Consider the following 13581-nt stretch of genomic DNA (forward strand, 5'->3'; position numbering starts at 1 on the left):
GTTTATATAGATGTAAATTGGATGGTTGACTCCAAATAGAAACATTTTGTGGGCTATCCTATGCTAAATATGTATTCGATTGGAATCTGATTTAATATTTGTCCACATGTTGAATCAAAGACACTCAAAAATTAATTTCTGTGTTCTGTGGCACACCTGGGGTTAGTGTTAGCATAGTTCCTGCTGTTAAATGCCCTAACTACACTGGTTGTAAAAACTTAACATTTAATCAGCATATTATATATGTTTATAAGTGCCCGATTTATGATCCTTTAGAGACATAAAATGGATGGTTCACTCAAAATAGAAACATTTTGTAGGTCATCCTATGCTAAATATCTATCCGATTGGAATCTGATTCAATATTTGTCCACATGTTGAATCAAAGACACTCTCAAAATTTAATTTCTGTGTTCTGTGGCACATCTGGGGTTAGTGTTAGCATGGTTCCTGCTGTTAAATGCCCTAACTACACTGGTTGTAAAAACTAAACATTTAATCAGCATATTATATATGTTTATAAGTGCCCGATTTATGATCCTTTAGAGACATAAAATGGATGTTCACTCAAAAAAGAAACATTTTGTGGACCATCCAATGCTAAATATGTTCTCGATTGGAATCTGATATAAAGAATTGTCTACATGTTGAACCAAAGATACTCACAAAACTAAATTTCTGTGTTCTGTGGCACACCTGGGGTTAGTGTTAGCACGGTCCCTGCTGGCAAATGCCAAATCTGCACTGGTTCTAAAAACAAATCATTTAATTAGCATATTATATATGTTTATATAGATGTGAATTGGATGGTTGACTCCAAATAGAAACATTTTGTGGGCTATCCTATGCTAAATATGTATTTGAATGGAATCTGATTTAATATTTGTCCACATGTTGACCCAAAGATACTCACGAAATGTAATTTATGTGTTCTGAAGCACTCTTGTTTTCTGAAATATCTGCGCTGGTTTTTATGACAATTGTCTTTCTTGTGTCTGTGTCTCGGTGTGTCTGTGGTCATTAAAAACCCATGGCACATCTTGTAAAGAGTAGTGGTGTAACCGCGGTGTTGTGCTGCCATTTCCACCGATCTCAAAACTCATAGACATATAGAGCAGGCAGACCAGGAGTCTATTGTACTTTGCTTTTGCAACATCCCAATTTTGTTTCTTACAAAGTCTCACATATTAGCATTTTATGTAGAGTTGGAATGTGACATAGTGTAGCCCACAAAACTACTTAAAATCTGAATAGAATAGACTGACTGGGGGGAAAAATGTTTTAGCTTAAACCATGGATGATAACAAATTGTATGCTTTGTTGTTGTTGTTGTTGTTGTTGTTTTGTTGTTGTTTTTACACTGAATATTCCAGATTAAAAATTGCTTTTTTAATATTATGAAATTTAAACTGCACTTTTAAACCCAATGGTTGGAATTGTCCACACTTTAACCAGCATGTTTTAGAGTGCATGCTCTGTTGCTTATAACAAGGTAACTGATCAAAATTATGAATTCTGAAGCAGATTCAGACTAAATTAAATACATTTTATTGACCATGCCGTTTATGAGCTCAACAGACAATGCTGCAAATATGTTCTTTAAATGCAGGATCAGGGTTTTATGTAACAGCAATTGCCCATTTCAACTGAATGGTATGGTACGGTTCAGTACGGGTCACCTTTAGCAGGCTTGCGTTTTCACTGCCAAAAGGGTACTAATGGTCATCTGCAATTATCTAAAATAAATAAATAAATGCGACAATTATGAATACATACAGACACTTACAGTCTTCAATGTTTCCAATTACAGAAAAACTACACACAACATACATTTGTCCTTATTTGGCTTCAAAAACAACACTCAATATAGCCCACAGTCAGTGCAAACCTCTCATCTGCATCTTTAATCTTCACCAGCACATGTAACCTCTTTTAGAAAGTAATGCCATCATTCCGAGTTCATAATAGTCCTAAAGGCAATGATAATAGTTAAACATGGCAGTTTGTTTATGGTTTAGGTTGCTGAAAGAATCATTTGCTCCTTTGTTTTTCTGGCTTCTCCTTTGTTTTTTCACGCATCACTCTTGCGTTTGTCAGTTTCTGAAAGGATCAGATGTCAGAAGCACTTCAATAATCCCGTGCACGTTATTATCATCAGCTCAAGAAGTTTGTTATTTCAAATATAGAAGCACGGCGAGCTCTCTGGAGAAAGTGAAACCGCTTATGCTTTTAGACAACCTCGTAAAACAACAACAGGACACAGCAGATTTTGTTCTTCTTGGCTTGTGGTTGTTTATCAAGACGAAGACAAGGTTTGTTTGAATTCGGGTTGACCATGGCTCACTATTTTATGTACAGTTGCAATCAGAATTATTGAGTTAAATAAACTCAATAATTTTGAGTCATTAGTCCCCCCTGAGTTATTAGCCCCCCTGTTTATTTTTTCCCCCAATTTCTGTTTAACGGAGAGCAGATTTTTTTCAACACATTTCTAAACATAATAGTTTTAATAACTCATTTCTAATAACTGATTTGTTTTATCTTTGCCATGATGACAGTAAATAATATTTTACCAGATATTATGAAGTGACATTTAGAGGCTTAATTAGGTCAACTAAGCAGGATAGGGTAATTTGGTAAGTTATTGTATAATGATGGTTTGTTCTATAGACAATTGAAAAAATATATAGCTTAAAGGGGCTAATAATTTTGACCTTAAAATGGTTCCTAAAAATTAAAAACTGTTTTTTTTTCTATCCAAAATAAAACAAATAAGACTTTCTTCAGAAGAAAAAATATTATCAGACATACTGTGAAAATTTTCTTGCTTTGTTAAACATCATTTGGGAAATATTTAAAAAAATGGCACTTCATTTGTTTTCATTCTCATGGCTTGTGCATGTGCAAGTGATGCTTCTCTGTTAACCAATAGCGTTCAGCTGCACAAGCACTTCTGCCTTTTGGTATCCTTTTGTCATGCTACTTTATATACCCTTTGCAAAGGGTACCCAAAAAATGGTATGGTACGGTTCCCTTTTTGGTACCTTTTGACAGTGGAAACGGCCATAAAAGCGTACCCACCCGTACCGTACCATATCACTCAGTGGAAACTGGCCATAAGAATACTACTACTAGTAATACTATTACAAAAATAACAACTAATGATAAGAAGAAGAAGAAGAAGAAGAAGAAGAAGAAAATGTAAAAATATATATTTCTTATTTATTATCATGTTATATATATATGTATATATATGTATATATATATAATAAATATGAAGGCTTTGTATTCTTTTGTTCCTCAGTCCAAACACATGCGCTGTAGGTGAATTGAATAAGCTAAATTTGCCGTAGTGAATGTGTGTGAATGTAAGAGTATGGGTGTTTCCCAGTGTTGGGATGCAGCTGGAATTGCATGCGCTGTGCAAAACATATGCCAGAATAGTTAGCAGTTCATTCCGCTGTGGCGACCCTTGATTAATAAAGGGACTAAGCCAAAAAGAAAATGAATAAATAAATGAATGTATTCTTTTGTGATCTAAATGTAGCCTCTAAACTAGAGAAGTCCTGGTAAAAACTGGCAAAACAGATGTGAACATTTTGGAAAGCATTTGAGGGTTGTTTAGGGGTCTACCACCGCACCATTATCTGGGGATGTAATTTGCCCCTGCACTTTAAAAGACGGGGTCAAAGGCACAACAGCTCTTCAACTGGTGAGTGTGCACGCGTCTCAGGGCAAGCATGCCTGTTAGCTTGTCTCCCTCTTCAGCTTCACCTTTTGAAGAGTGGTTCAGAGAGTGTCGCACAACAAGTCCAGGGCCACTTCACTCCAATCTTGACTCTTCGTCTCTGGATTGACCTTTGTACAGATCCCCGCTAGCATTAGCGAGCTCCAGACCCGAGACTAAGCCACGGGTCCGCCGTTGCAGCCCTCCAAGGCGCTGCCCTCACGCGACTCCCCGTGCAGCACTTGTCTCAGAATTGGGAGGCTGCTCCCACCCAGGCCCTGAAAGTGACACATGCGTGGTTGTCACCAGCATGTCACCTCCTGCGCACTGAAGTATGAGGCAATTTCCTGCGAGCAGCGTGTAGCTGAGGGAGGGGGAGCGGCCGCACCCCTGCTCCACTGTTCTCTTTGATACTGTCAGCCAAGAGTAATGGCTTTCTGTTGCCGCTGCTACTACCAAACTAATGTTGTGTGACTTTGGCTCTCCTTTGCAATGCGTTTCCGCTATGCTGAGGCAAGAATGATGGGGAGGAGAGAGGAGAAGAGCAAAGCAGGGAGATGGAAGACAAGGGGAAGGATCCTGACAGGCCCGGGGGCAGCTGGGAAATACCCAAAGACCAGGCAGTAAGAGCAAGTGCTTTGACACTGATAACCTTCCCTTTCGACTTACCTTGCCCATCGGCGCCACAGGAACAAAGCTTTACATACTGCCAACATTTCCATTAATTCACTCACTATCCTTCAGCCTAGTCCCTGATTTATCAGGGGTCGCCACAGCAGAATGAACCGCCAATTACTCTGGCATATGTTTTATGCAGCGGATGCCCTTCCAGCGGCGACCCAGCACTGGGAAATACCAATATACTCTCTCATTCACACACTCAATTTACTACGGTCAAATAATTTTATTAAATTCACCTATGCCCACTATACTTATACCCCATGTCTTCGGACTGTGGGAAAAACCCATGTGAACACAAGGAGTACATGCAAACTCCACACAGAAATGCCAACTGGCCCAGTCGGGACACGAACCAGCAACCTTATTGCTGTGAGGCAAAAGCGCTAAGCACTGAGCCACCTCAATATAAGAACACTTCACACAAAAAAAATGTCGTGCCAATTTTCAATAAGCCTGGATTTGAACTTGTGAGATATAAGTCATTATGTGTACATATAAATGTGTTACATATATTAGAATACAGCTCATTCAGATAATAACAATGACACAGCCCCTGACAGCTCTTCTGTGGTGATCAGAATATTGGTGTACAGCTAGTTTGGCATGCTGTCCAGGGAGAGAGCCCTGAGCTCGTAAGATCCTCGAGCCCGGGGCTCCCTCCCATTTGCAGGGCGAGAGGGGAGTTTAAGCTCAGGTAGATTTCGAGAACCCCCCCCCCCCCCCCCCTCTTGCAGCTTAAGGATTGCTATGAGGGTGAGCTGGTGGTGGAATTGACTGTGGTGCTGATTTGGTTTAGTCAATTTACTTATGTCTCATGTTTTGGACTGTGGGAGGAAACCAGAGGACCCGAGGAAAACCCACGCGAGCACTGGGAGAACATGAACTCCGCACAGAAATGCCAACTGGCTGGGTAGAGACCCGAACCAGAGGCATTCTTGCTGTGAGGCAACAGTGTTAGCCACTGGGCCGCCATGCTGCCCTATAGAGGAACAAGAGGAGTAGACGGGGTGGAAGGGGGGATTCTTCAAGATGAAGATGACTTAGGTAAGATGCTTTGGTTATTTATACTAAGTTAGGAATCGTCTGATTGGTGGATCGTACATAAGCTTGACTCAGGGAAATAGCAAAAAACGTCCGCAGATTCCGTCTGGCCCTACTTATAACTCATTAAGAGAATAAGCACAACCCTGTTAGTCCATGTGCTGTGGCACAAAGCATATTTTTACATCCTTAAAATAGCAAAAGTGGATTTGGAAACACCCTTAATTCTTTTGCGTCATGCGCTTTAGACTTTGCGCCTAGATCGTAAAATAGAGCCCTAAAACAGTCAGAAAATCCACAATAATCATAGGGCTAAACACACATAGACATCTAGTGGACCAGACAAAGACACAAGGAAAAAAAACAGAATATAAATAAATGTGGTAATCTGGTAAATTGTGGAAACAGGTGAAAAGAATAACTTATAAAGGAGAGGGAGAAACTGGGTCATGGGGAAAGAAAACACAACCAAAGTCCAAACCAAACCTGACACTAACTGATTATTTGGTTATTAATTAACTGGTTATTAATTTTTAAAATTAGTTAGAACAAACAATGGGCAATACATCTAAGGCATTTATTAATTTTAGTTATAGCATATTTAAGATTAAAAAGGACCATCAATTAATATTATTTCCTGAAAATAATAAAATCAGATGAATTTAAAATCAATTTAAATTTGATTTAAACTTTGCCCATTTAAACTATCTTTTTCTTAGCCTGTGATACTTTCATTTGACATTCACTATTGATCATCCCATCTGTTATAGTTCAACTCATAGACTTCTAGTAGACATTACTGTACATGCACACACTAATAGAATTTGCCATTATTGTTGTGATGCATAAGTTTGGTTATGCACTTGCAGTAATCAGATCTGATTTACAGTGTATCCAGAATTCTTGGTGAACTATTCCTCTAACATGTGTGCCAGATGACCTTTCACCTCTGCCAAACAAATCCTTAAACCACTTTATTCCATGATGAACAGAAAGAGACACTCTCAGGCTTTTAAACAGCCAAATCAATCACCTACAATGTTTCAAACCACCTTAAGACCCTTGATATTTGATTTTACTTGAGGGTCACAAACCTCAGAGAGAGAAAAAAAAGCCTCTCTCCTCTAGACGTCACCTAATAACATGAAATGACATGCATAATTACATCCTGAATCACTGCATCCAACCATACCAAACCCAATAATCCACTCAGAAAATCACTTTATTTCCTTTAAAACAATTTCCGTGTTAGACAAAAACAAAAAGAACTTCATCACTGTCAATCAATTCGCTCCACGGCTGACCTCTTTCCCAATTTTCTGTTATGGATTTAATTGCCATCTAATCTGATCCAGAAATTATAAGATAATTATACCAAATTAGTGTCTGATTAAAATTGCACAATATTACAATTCATTAGAGCTAACCGACTCTAACCGCCAGATGCTGAAGATGTCAGTAGACCCCAGATGGGGGATACGCTGGTGGGACACTGGCTCTATTCAGCTTCATCAAAACTCTCAGATCCTCCAATCACTCTATAGGGATGTTGGTTTCATATCTGTGCGCCTGAGACCTAGACTGATGAAGCACTCTAGTTCCCAGTGTTCATGAGTGTTCAAGTTCCCAAATGGACAAATCCAATATTGCTGTATATTGAGTATGATTGCACAATGAGTTGGCACAAGGGCACACAGGAACTTGGGCTACCATACTGTACATTCTCAATCAAGATTATACTGAATATGTGGTGAACTTACTAATACACTTAATGGCCACTTTATTAGGTACCCCAGAATGGATAAGAAAGGTGATTTAAGTGACGTTGTACGTGATATGTTTGTTGGTACCAGACGGGCTGGTCTGAGTATTTCAGAAACTGCTGATATACTCGGATTTTCATGCACAACCATCTCTAGGGTTGAATGGCCTGAAAAAGAGGAAATATCCAGTGAGCGGCAGTTCTGTGGGCATAAATGCCTTGTTGAAGCCAGAGGTCAGAGGAGAATGGCCAGACTGGTTCCAGCTGATAAAAAGGCAAAAGTAACTCAAATAACCACTTGTTACATCCGAGGAATGTAAAAGAGCATCTCTGAATGCACAACATGTTCAACCTTGAGGCGATGGGCTACAGCAGCAGAAGACCACATCAGGTGTCGCTCCTGTCAGCTAAGAACAGGAAACTGAGGCTACAATTCACACAGGCTCACCAAAACTGGACAATAAAAGATTGGAAAAATATTGCCTGGTCTGATTTCAACATTCGGATGGTAGGGTCACTGTACTCAAAAGGCCTCCACAGTCATTAGATCTCAATCCAATAGAGCACCTTTTGGGATGTGGTGGAACAGGAGATTCGCATCATGGATGTGCAGCCGACAAACATGTAGACTGCGTGATACTATCATGTCAGTATGGACCAAAATCTGGAAAAATATTTCCAGTATCTTGTTGAATATGTGCAATGAAGGATTAAGGCAGTTCTGAAGGCAAAAGGGGATCTAAACTGGTACTAGTTAGGTGTGCCTAATAAAGTGGCCGGTAAGTGTATATCAACACTTACCTGAAGCACAATAAACCAAATGTACACAAAAAAGAAACAAGATATAAAAAGATGCCTTTTCAAGTTCACAGAAATCTGTGTTTTTGAAACTAATGCAGATAGCAGAAGTCAATGATTTACTTGAATTATTTAGCCGGATATGTTTACAGATCCAAAATATTTTAATGTTTCTAAAAATAAAATATACTGTGTGTGTTCAATCGGGGAAAATTTTGTCATTTTTTACTTTTTAATTTAAAAAAGAACATATTTTAGAGAAGTCATCACAACTCTGTGATACCGCAATATTTTTATCCAAGGTTATCATATCGTCAGAATCTTCAGAATCAGAATCAGAATCAGTTTTATTGCCAAGTGTGCTTCACACACACAAGGAATTTGTTTTGGCTACAGATGCTTCCAGTGTACATAAAGTGACAAGTGACCAACACAAAATAAATATGAAAAAAAAAAAAAGATAAACATTAAACAGATGCGGTTAGTCAAGAAACCTGGATGTTGAGTTGTATGTACAGATTGTTATAAATAAACAGGTTATAAGGTGCTGTGTACAAGTGCGAATGTAGAAGGTATTGCATTGTATATTGATATAAGGTGCTGTGTACAAGTGCGTATGATAAGGTATTGCACATATTTATTGCACAGTAGGGGAATATTTAACTGTTCATAAGGTAGACAGCCTGAGGAAAGAAACTTTTCTGGCTGTTTTTGTGCTTGGTGCTCTGAAGCGCCGACCAGACGGTAACAGTTCGAACAGGTAGTGTGCTGGGTGTGAGGGGTCCAGAGTGATTTTGCGAGCCCTTTTACTCACTCTGGAAGAGTACAGTTCTTGAAGTGTGGGAAGGGTTGTGCCAGTGATTTGTTCAGCAGTCCGGACTATTCGCTGTAATCTACGGAGGTCGGTTTTGGCAGCTGAGCCGAACCAGACAGTGATTGGAGTGCAGAGGATGGATCTTATCGACACATTCTAGCCAATTTTAAGGCATTTATGTTAGCAACATAATACACACTATATCAACAAATTAACCAACAGTTGTTTGATGGATGAAACAGTTCTATCCCGTTTTGAACATGCTATTGTGTGTCCGCTACTCTAAAAGTCAAACCTTGATGTGTCAGCCTTGAGTAAAGATCTTGTTTTGAAACTGTTTCCTAAAATAAGCTTTTTTTAAGGAAGATCATTGTTTAATTCCTCATTTTTAAAGAAAAGTTGTTTCTTTCCAGACCAGTCTTAACAGACGAGTCTCCGCATCGATCCTGTGGGCCTGAACACTCGCCGGTGGCCTACCCACATCTGTAGTTCTCCACAATGGACGCCCAGAGTTCTCCAGCCTCCAGTGCCTAGACTGCAGCTCTGCACAAGAAGTTTGGCCAGAGGAGAAATGACCATCTGAGCCTGGTTTCTCTCAAGGTTTTTTCCTTCACTTTCGTCAATTGGTGAAGTTTGTTCCTTGCCACTGTCACCAGTGACTTGCTTGGTTGGGACTTGTGGAGCTGCGTATTGATGGATTCGCTCTTCAGTGTTTGGACTTTCAGCAGTGACATTTAAACCACACTGAACTGAACTAAACTGAACTTCAACTCTGAAAACTAGAGTGACACAATTTCAATTTACTGGAACTTCTGTTAGGCTGCTTTGACACATTCTACATTGCAAAAGCGCTATAGAAATAGACATGAATTGAATTCTTGGAAACAAAGCATAGCCAATAAACCAGTCAAACTCGGTCCTGGAGGTCCGGTGTCCAGCAGATTTTAGCTCCAACTAGAAAAGCCTAGTAAGAGCTTGATTAGCTAGCCCAGGTATGTCTGATTGGGATTGGAGCTAAAATCTGCAGGACACCAGAACTCCAGGACAGAGATTGATAACCCCTGCAATAGACTGTCAGCCAAGGCTTCATGGAAATACGTTCCAAATTGTTTCGCGAAACGTAAACGTATGTTTTGTTTCACTTTTCAGATGACAAATCCACTAGAGGGTGCTGTCTACATTTTTTGCGAATCTGAAAATGCATTTAAGAAAAATGTTTCTAAAGTTTCTCTTAAGGTGCTTTCACACCTAGACTTTAGTTTTGTTACCTGGCACACTTCCCCAGTTGTCACGGTTCGTTAGGCATATGTGAACCCAGCAATCGTGCTCGGATCCACGCTAAATCAATTGTTCAGAGATCGCCTGAATGAGGTGGTCTCGGCTTGATTGAAATGAACTCTGGAGTGGATCGATTGTACTGAGAAAGCAAAATGATCCAACAAACTACTGAATCAGGCTATATCATAATTTAACATAATTTAAAGCATGGCCTTGGTTACATTTAGCATTTAAAATGCTGAAAACAATTAAAATATCAATTTTACCCCAAGAACATTTTCACCACATTGTAGGAAACATGCTCACAAAAGATTAATAGCAAGTGAGGTGTGAATACACACTTATAAACTTGTGTACTTACAACATTCTGCACGACACTGTTGTTCTCTGCTCTCTCAGCCAGCTCCAGTTTCAGCTGAGCGATAGTCTCTTCTGATCGCTGTTCCTGGACAGATGAGTGAAAAAGTTACGTTTAATATGCTCTCCTAAAACACAAACAAAGTTCAATATTGAATATGAATATTGAACACTGAATATGTTGTTGTTTTGTTTTTTTCTGTAGTGTAATGTCATTGTGTAATTCACAGAATTCCAACTACCACATACACTAGCTGCCAAAAGTCTTGTTGTCTATCCAAGTTTTAGGAACAACAAATTATAACTTGACTTCTAGTTGATCATTTGGTATCAGATGTGGCTAAAATGAAAGGCAAAGGCCTCTAGATTACGCTTATTTTACCAAAATACAATATGATCATGCCTTGATTTTTAAATACTTACTTAGGACAGTAAGGTCTGACTTTGCTTATTTGCTTATTAATAAAGTCATCTGGATTGGCAAATAAATCATTCTTGCAGGACTCCCAGAGTTCATCAAGATTCTTTGGATTCATCTTCAATGCCTCCTTCTTCATCCTACCCCAGACATGCTCAATAATGTTTATGTCTGGAGACTGGGCTGGCCAGTCCTTTGATATGGAGGCTGAAGTATAAGAAGGAGCGCTATCCTGCTGAAGAATTTGCCCTCTCCTGTGGTTTGTAATGTAATGTGCAGCACAAATGTCTTGATACCTCAGGCTGCTGATGTTGCCATCCACTCTGAAGATCTCTCGCATACCTCCATACTGAATGTAAACCCAAACCATGATTTTTCCTTCACCAAACTTGACTGATTTCTGTGAGAATCCTGGGTCCATGCAGGTTCCAGTAGGTCTTCTCCAGTATTTGTGATGATTGGGATGTAGTTCAACAGATGATTCATCAGAAAAATAGACCTCCACCACTTTTCCAAATGATCAACTACAAGTCAAGTTATTATTTGTTGCTCTTACAACTGGGATTGACAACAAAAGTTTTGTCAGGTAGTGTAATGTTGAATGAGCAGTCCTATTTTGTCTACAGGCTCAGATATACTTCATAGGGATCCACCAATGTTTGGAAACCAAAATTATTTGGTTGAAAACAGCACAAAAAAGCCCTTTCAGTGTTCGGCAGAATAAGAGAAAATAAATTTAATCAAACGGTGACATTTTTCGATGACGTCAAATAGTGAGATGTTTGCACTTTAAATACACGTGAGTACATTGGACACAGTTTAAAGTGTCAACGAAAGACGCAAAAATGTCAGCTTGCAGACAAGATAATCATCTGATGTATCTGTGACAGACGTTCACACCTCTTACACGCAGCACTAATGTCTCTTCTAAACAAAGAGGCTGGAACAAACCAAGGATGAAAACAACTAAAAGTGCACACTTAGAGGCTGTCAACATACAATTTAGTCAGGCAGACTCCAAACCTCTGTACTGCGCCGTGACTGTACTTGATCTACGATATATAAAGTGATTACTTGGATGTAGGGGAAAGCAAAGCACATGAAATGTGATTCAAGCCGAGTTAGACTTTATACACATATCTTTCTTGTATGGATTATAAAGGAATTAAAACGTGTATTTGTAATTTAGTAACACTTTATAATAAGCTTTCATTTGATGAGATTACTAAAATGAATGAGTTAACATCAACAAACAATGGAAAATATCTGATTCAACAACTGTTAATTAATTCATTCATTAATTTTCCTTCAGCTTAGTCTCTTTAATTTTTTAGTCGCCACAGCAGAATGAACCGCCAACTATTGCAGCATATATTTTACACAGAGAATGGTCTTCCAGCTGCAACCCAGTATTGGGAAACACCCATACACTCTCACATTCACACACACACACACACACACACTCATGCATTGTGGCCAATTTAGTTCATCCAATTCACCTATAGTGCATGTCTTTGGACTGTGGGGGAAACCGAAGCACCTGGAAGAAACCCACGCCGCCGCCACAACTATTAATACAGTAGAAAGTTTATATATTTTAACATTAGTTAATGCACTTAATAATTTAATATAGGATAATATACTAATATAGGGTATACTAAAAAGAGGGCTCAATGTACAAAAAATATAGGTAGTTTAGGTATATACAGTTGAAGTCAGAATTATCTATTAACTGTTTAATTATATTAACTGTATGTATTTATTTTGAAAAGCAAGATAAAACAATAATAAAGCCCCTTTTTATGCAAAGGGGAAATAAATATCAAAATAAATGACAAAAAAAGACAAAACACACTCTGTATTTAGTGTTTGGCCATTAGTCAACTGTTCTATTACAAAAATATGCATTGCCTCTTTGAATGTGTGTCTCAACGTACATTTTTCATTCATTCATTTTTCGGCTTAGTCCCTTTATTAATCTGGGGTTGCCACAGCGGAATGAACCGCCAACTTATCCAGGATATGTTTTAATCAGCAGATGCCCATCCAGCTGCAACCCATCACTGTGAAACACCCACACACTCTTTCACACACATACACTACGGACAATTTAGCCTACCCAATTCACCTATACCGCATGTTTTTGGACTTGGGGCAGCCGGAGGAAACCCACGTGAACACGGGGAGAACATGCAACTGACCCAGCCGAGGCTCAAACCAGCGACCTTCTTGCTGTGAGGCGAACGTGCTACCCACTGCACCACCGTGCAGCCTCTGAATTTTTGCACCATGTAAAATAAGTTGCTCTGGGTACGTTTCGCAGCACATGTCATATGAAAAGTCTACTAGAGGGTGCCGTCTCGTTTTTGTGAATCGGAAATACGTTTTTAGCAGACATTCAATTGTAAATACACATTGTTTTTAAAAATACATACATAAAATTTACATTTAAACAATTAGACATTCAAAAAAAAAGAAAAAAGACTGAAAAACACTGTCATAAAAATAATAATGAAACAAAAAATAAACATGCTTTCTTCCAACCAACCACCCACCAGTGCTATTCAATAGTAAAAGTAGGTACTAAAGGCATAGTAAACATATTAATCACAAGTCTGTTAAAAGGAAATAAAAGGGGACCAATTTTTTCCTTGGGGTATACCTGATTTTTTCCAGATGAAATACATTAGTTAAGGGTTTTTTAT

General features: G+C 38.8%; 1 protein-coding gene across 1 annotated transcript in view; it reads right to left on the reverse strand.

Moving 5' to 3' along the window:
• The window catches only part of LOC130231466 (centrosome-associated protein CEP250), a 275795-nt gene extending 265121 nt beyond the window's left edge, over nt 1-10674 (reverse strand). The window contains 2 exon segments of the mRNA XM_056460798.1: nt 10463-10546; nt 10630-10674. Coding sequence (XP_056316773.1) covers nt 10463-10546; nt 10630-10674 — 129 coding nt within the window.
• Nucleotides 10675-13581: the final 2907 nt, after the last annotated feature.

This window comes from Danio aesculapii, chromosome 7 (assembly GCF_903798145.1).
Source record: "Danio aesculapii chromosome 7, fDanAes4.1, whole genome shotgun sequence".
NCBI lineage: Eukaryota > Metazoa > Chordata > Actinopteri > Cypriniformes > Danionidae > Danio > Danio aesculapii.